This window comes from Drosophila tropicalis, unplaced genomic scaffold (assembly GCF_018151085.1).
Source record: "Drosophila tropicalis isolate 14030-0801.00 unplaced genomic scaffold, ASM1815108v1 contig_867, whole genome shotgun sequence".
NCBI classification, from domain to species: domain Eukaryota; kingdom Metazoa; phylum Arthropoda; class Insecta; order Diptera; family Drosophilidae; genus Drosophila; species Drosophila tropicalis.
The window spans coordinates 2951914-2958300 of record NW_027173362.1 but is presented as its reverse complement, the minus strand read 5'-3'; the positions used below and the strand labels follow the sequence as shown (position 1 = coordinate 2958300).

Genomic DNA, 6387 nt, shown 5'->3' with positions numbered 1-6387 from the left:
CACCCACATATATATATAGATCGAGAATATATATATAAAAATATATACAAATAATTAAGTAAAACAAAAAATATATATAAAAAAAAAAAACAAAACAAAAGAAAAACGGAAACATAAAACAAAACAAAAGTAAAACGGAAACATAAAACCTTAATTAAAGAACATGTAACAAGATGTCAATGTATGTGTAAAGCAGCAGCAACAAAAAAAAAAAAAAAAAAAAAAAATGCATAAACAAATTGAATAAATTAATTAATTTTAATGTAAGAAAAAACAAAAATTATCTAAAAGCCTTTATTTGTAACGGTAATTTTGGTAATATAACAGTTTAATCCGTATTTTAGTAGGCCGTAGTGGTCTAATAAACTTAGCTAGCCGTATTCAATTGGTAGTATCCAAAATTTTTGGGGTTATGTAGCTTCTAACCTCAAAAATCAATTTGAAATGACCAAGAAAACGTTACAAAAACATTGTTTGGACTTTTATGTTTGATCTATATTAACTGAAATAGATTACGCAAAGCATTAACTCATCGTTTTGTGATTCGTTTACACAATTGAATATTTTTAGGAGGCGGGTCAATATAACGCATGGAAATCTTAACTCCATTTGATTAAGAGTCGGTTAAAAAACTTTCAGACAGACTGAGGAGAGTATTACATGATATAGACTTAATACAAGCTACAAATTACCAGTCAAAGTAATGGTCTTAACCAATCAATTTGGAAGAAGAATTCATGAAAAATATATGTATGTAGATCCCACAGAATTAGAATTCAAACTTGACCCTTAAAAATCGTGAAATCAGGAAAATTGTGGTAGTGTAATACCGGATCCATCGGAGTCTTCTTGCTGAATATACATTTCGCTGAATGAAGAGGATTTATCTTAGTATTTTAAATATTGAGGATTCGGATAAAAACACGATTGTCCCGCTGTTGTTCTGTTATACTGTCCAGAAGCGCGAATAAGAAGTCAATTTTAAAGATGTGACCCAGTTTATTGGTGCGTGTTGGGTGCGGATTGATAGAACCTTGGGCTCCAAAATGTCCGACAACCAAAGATGGCTATAACAACAAAACAGGCAACTTTATTATGTATATAGTTAAATGCAGCTGCCTTCAAAAGGCCTCTTTAAATATTCATTTGATTGTGACTTTAAACGTATTTCTTTCATAATTACAACAAAGGTAAGGTAAATGGGTTCACAGAGAAAGCCTAAAACAGCTAAACAGAATTTTGTGATGGAAACTACATATACCCCGAAAGTACTTACAATTAGACATACAAGAGCGTTTTATTGGTAAATACTTTATTCATTTCAGAATAATTTTTAATAATATTATGAGAGCATAACTTTGTTGATAAAAGTGAGCTTTATTGATTCAGTAAAGCATCGATATATCGAGTTTGTGGATTACACAGGCCGACATGATTTTTGCTGGCGTTAACTTTAGAGGTGTTCCTAACTAATTCGGGTACGCTGATTCTGACTGTGGTTTTTGTCCATCACGTCCAGATTTTGTGAAATCTGGATGTCTTGGGTTGGAAAATAGGCACCCAAAAGTATACTATAGACAGTTTAAAGAAATATTGTCTACTTTTTTAACAGATTTTAGAATATTCTGTGTAAGAAAATTAGTTCTTGTTTGCACATATAACTAATAAACAATATGTTACACGCAGCAGATTCCCATAATTCTTTAAAATTAAAAAGCAGACAATTCTTGAAATCCCTATAGCATACTTTTTGGTTCAAATTTTACTCATTATAGAACTATATCCAGATTGTATTATAACAAAAAATATAACTCTTTGATATTTTGTAAATTTCTTTTCAATCAAGCCTAATATATTAATAGGATAAAATAATAATGTTTTTAATACAATATTATGCTTATATCATGGAATAATATATTGCAAATTAGGTCATTTTGAATAATTTGAACGCATTTTTTTCATGACCTCAAAAATGTTGGCCTGTGTTATTTATATTGGAGAACTTGGATGAACATTGACCTCGATGTTTAGATTGAAATTTACATCACTAATTCCTACAAATCTAAGCATTTCATACTTTAAATTATTGTATTCTCTTAAAATAACAAACACTATTGCCATTTCAATCTGTTTTGGTTTATTTCTTTCGCACCCGCGCTACAACTACAAAATCTTTTAGCGTGAAAGAGAAAGAATTAGCCTAGAATTGCAAGTGGATTGTAATTTTGTTCACTTTGGCTTCATCCAAGAGATTCATTTTGCATGCTAGAGACTGAAACCGAGAGAAAATATATATTATTTTTAGATTTTTACGACTTTGCGGGAGATTTCAATAAGAATATAATAATAATTAATTGATAATGTTTTGTTTGTTTCTTTCACTTTTATTGAGTTTTTCGTTTTGTTTCAACAATTGCATGACGCATTTGCATTTTGCATTTTACATTTCGCTTAATTATCAATTAACAAATTGTTTAAACTTTTCAATAGTTGGTTGGATCTAACTCATAAGTGTCCAATATAATGTGTTGTGAGTGGTTTTTGTATAGTTCCGTTTAATGTTAATTATTGAAACATATTATTGTTCTTACTTCCTTTTTATTCTCTCCTCTCTGTCTTAATATCCTTTTCTTGACTACTACTTTACTTTATTCCTTGCACACACACACACTCACACGCAGAGACTCAACTTTCAAACTTTGTCCTATATTTCCTGTACAATTGGTGTACAAAAAGAAAAAAAAAATTGGGATAATAATAATAAATTAATTATTTTTACAATTACAATAAATTTTGGGATTGGGCGGGAAGGAATACCGAAAAAAATATAAGAAATACTTTTGGTTCGTCGTTTCTTTTTGTGTGTTTCAATTCAACAAGAAATTTGGCCTAAGCAAATAATATAATTAATAATGTACAATTAAGTATTCGAACATAAAAATACTTTAGGTAGACTGTTTCAAGGTATTACCGGGGTGGCGGGCGGGTGCAAACAATATTTAGATTTTCTTTTTTAAAAAAAAAGTATAAAAAATTTTAAAGGACCTATAAAAAAAGCAAAAAAAAAAAAAAAAAATAATATAATTGCGGCTAAGTTTTGTGTGTTGCTTGGTTGTTGGTTGTTCTAGTTATTTGTGGTATTTTTCTTGACTTCTTTTTTGGTTTGAAAAGCGAGTGTCTGGGTTGATCTTAAACTGCATCATCATCTTAATCTTCTACTACTACTACTGCTGCATCCAGGGCACAAATGTTTTCTTAGCAACGGGTTGACAACGGGCTACGAGCGGTTTTTGGGGCGGGCATCAGAGAGGCGGCAGCTGCAAAACCATTTACAGTTTGGCACAGATCTCGTTTGTAAACTCCGAGCACTTGGCCCGTCCACCCAAATCGCCAGTCAGATATTTGCTCTCCTTGATGGTCTCGAAGGCAGCACGCTCAATCTTATCCGCATACGAATTGAGCTCCATATGACGCAGCATCATTACTGCGGAGAGCAGCAAGGCAGTGGGATTGGCCAAATCCTTGCCAGCAATATCGGGAGCAGTACCATGGACCGACTCGAACAAAGCACCATTCAGACCCATATTGCCAGATGGTGTCAGGCCCAGACCGCCCACCAAACCAGCGCACATATCAGACAAAATATCACCATACAGATTGGGCATGACCTAAATTATGGAATTAGTTCAGTAATTTCTTGGGAGCTAATCTCGGTTTAGATTCAAAATATTTACCAGGACATCATATTTCTTGGGATTCTGTACCATATTCAGGCACACGGTATCCAGATACTTCTCTTCAAATTGAATTTCCGGGAATTTCTGGGCCATATCGCGTACGCAGCGCAGGAACAGACCATCAGACATGCGCCTATGGAGAGAGAGAGGTTTAGATTTTTATGAAAAGAATGTACATGTAATTGGATTGAGTTAATATAACTTACATAATGTTGGCCTTGTGGACAACGGTCACCTTCCTGCGGTTATTATTCTTGGCATATTGGAAGGCATATTCGGCCACACGTTTCGATGCCTCCTCGGTGATCAGTTTGATACTCTGAACGACACCATCGACAATCTCGTGCTCAATGCCCGAATATTCACCCTCGGTGTTCTCACGAATGGTCACCACATCGACATCATCGTAGAGGGTTTTGTAGCCCTCCAAACTGCGGCAGGGACGCACATTGGCATACAGATTGAACTCCTTGCGCAGAGCCAAGTTGAGGGAGCGATGACCCTTGCCGACTGGTGTCATCAGTGGTCCCTTAAGGCCAATCTTATTGGTGTTGACCGAATCGATGGCCGCTTGGGGAATGCCGAATTTTCCATCGGGTCCCTATAAAAGATACAAAAATAACTCCCACTTTATCAGGATTCTGAGCTGTGTGTCCATGGAATAGATCATACTTACACGCACGGGCGTCACATCGACGGCTTCCCATTCGATGGGCACATTAGCGGCAGTGAAAATCTTTTGCACAGCAGCCGAAATCTCAGGGCCAATGCCATCTCCGGGAATCAGTGTGACCTTTTTGGTGCCCGAGGAGTAGGCACGACTGGCAGCGGGTGTTGTGTTAACCTAAAAGATTTACAAAATATTTCAGAAATTAACATGAATTAAAATGTTCAAATTCAATCATTCTAAAGGACTCAAGTTGATCTTGTTCTAACCAATTAAAGCCAAAATATACGATTATCTTTACAACATTTGTTGATCGATTTCAATTAAATCAATCATTTGAAAACTGATTAGCAATTGACCATCAATCGGCGATCAGGTTGAGATATTGTTAATCGGTTGATTAAAAGACCAAGTTAGTACGTTTGTTATAAATAAATTCGAATGGACGTCCATTCTAACATCCTTCGTAAGGATGAGTGATCATTTCTGGCAACACCCTGTTTCATGAAACAAAAAAAGAAGGTTATGTGTAAAGGTAAAGATTTTCAAGTCAGATAGAGAAATTATGCACACATTTTGAGTTTTCGTTGCCGGGTGTCTCTTCGTGTAACGATTCTACCAAGGATGAGAGGTAAGAGGGAGCGACAAAAGCATAGGCAAGATTACATAATGACTACAACTGCGAGACAAACATATCTGTCGTCGGTCAGCTGCTGCAGCCAGTCGAGAATTATGGGTGAGGGACTCATTGTGGGGGGGTTTGAAGTGTTTAAGTCTTTTGGCTCTTTATATTAATTAAATTGTACTGATAAAGGCTTTGGTTATCAAGCACGCCTAAGTAGGGGGAATTGGGGAAAATCTGATCTACGTAAGCACCTGGCGAGTGCGGGTCCACCCCTTTGCCTTATTGAAGAACTTTAAAGCCAAACAGCACGCGTCGTCTTTGTCTTTTCGTTATCGTTATCGGTATCGCCGAGCATGCAAACGTATGGAGGGTGTGTGTGTGTGTATGTGCCTCCCACTGTTTGTGTGAGCGTTAGTGTGTGTGTGGGTTATGTAAAAGATTCTAATTCATTCGAATTTTTCAATTTTTTTCTGTTTTGCGAGAAGGACCCAGACACGTCTAATTCTCTGAGACAGAGAAAATCGAGAGCCTTCTCACAATCCTGTCCAGAATCGCTGTTTATGGTAGACAAACCTGGGCTTTAATAATGGCAGGGGCCGCATCACGCGCCTCCACTCTCAGACCCAGACCCAATTGCTTGAGCTGGCGGTTAGGAGGATTTGCAAATTGTTTTGCGTAATGTATTGTGTTAATTTGGCATTTGTTTTTTTTGGTTGTTTATAGTTGGTTTTTGGTTGAAACAAGAAACAGAAACAAAATTATATTATGTCAATTGTTAGTTGATATATTTGCACTATTATCCAATTGAATGGTTCGTTTTTTTTCGGTGAGGGACTCAAAGGGAGGCAGTTGAGTTGGGCGCCTGTTTTGAAAATATGCTTTGCCGTAACTGGCGATCGCTTCTTTTTCTCCTACACTTTTTATTCTTACAATTTTTTGTATAAATCTAGCAGCCATTGTGTTATGTATTTATTTAATTTCTTCTAAACTTCTTTGCACTTAATTTGCGCCCGCCGTAGTCGCCACCTTGCGGAAAACTAGCAAATCTAAAATTGGCAAATTATCGATATCGTTAGTGACAACACGCTGGCTTGCGCACACTGTCGATAAATTATCGGCAGCGCCACCTACTTGGAGTCAAATGAGTTACAACTATAGCCTCCTAGAAGTATGCAACTTATGTTTAATGTAAATGTATGTTGACTAACAGTACTTGTTAAAATAACAGCCTACATGTACGCGGGTAAATTCAAATCTAGCTAAACAGAAATTCGGAAAATTAATTTTCCCAAATTGAATTTATGATTGAAAATGTCAAAAAATAATAAATTAAACAATTTTACTGCTTCAAAGGACGA

At 35.9% G+C, this 6387-nt stretch overlaps 1 protein-coding gene across 2 annotated transcripts; it reads right to left on the bottom strand.

Moving 5' to 3' along the window:
- Positions 1 to 2363: 2363 nt before the first annotated feature.
- Positions 2364 to 6075, bottom strand: Idh3a (isocitrate dehydrogenase [NAD] subunit alpha, mitochondrial). 2 transcript variants are annotated; one of them, XM_068298515.1, is made up of 6 exons: positions 5960 to 6021; positions 5603 to 5671; positions 4414 to 4581; positions 3944 to 4338; positions 3735 to 3870; positions 2364 to 3668 (listed from the first exon to the last, which is right to left on the bottom strand). In XM_068298515.1, the coding sequence occupies exons 1-6, from the start codon at positions 5984 to 5986 to the stop codon at positions 3330 to 3332; spliced, it is 1134 nt and encodes a 377-aa protein (XP_068154616.1). In that variant the 5' UTR covers positions 5987 to 6021; the 3' UTR covers positions 2364 to 3329. The 2 variants fall into 2 exon arrangements, with proteins under 2 accessions (XP_068154616.1, XP_068154617.1); XM_068298516.1 differs by lacking the exon at positions 5603 to 5671 and having other exon boundaries at positions 5960 to 6075.
- Positions 6076 to 6387: the final 312 nt, after the last annotated feature.

Coding starts and splice junctions, on each gene's coding strand:
- Idh3a (XM_068298515.1), bottom strand. CDS start 5,986: ATGGCTGCTAGATTTATACAAAAAATT. Junction 5,672..5,959: donor CTAGATTTATACAAAAAATT/GTAAGAATAAAA, acceptor CCTAACCGCCAG/CTCAAGCAATTGGGTCTGGG. Junction 4,339..4,413: donor TCGATGTGACGCCCGTGCGT/GTAAGTATGATC, acceptor TATCTTTTATAG/GGACCCGATGGAAAATTCGG.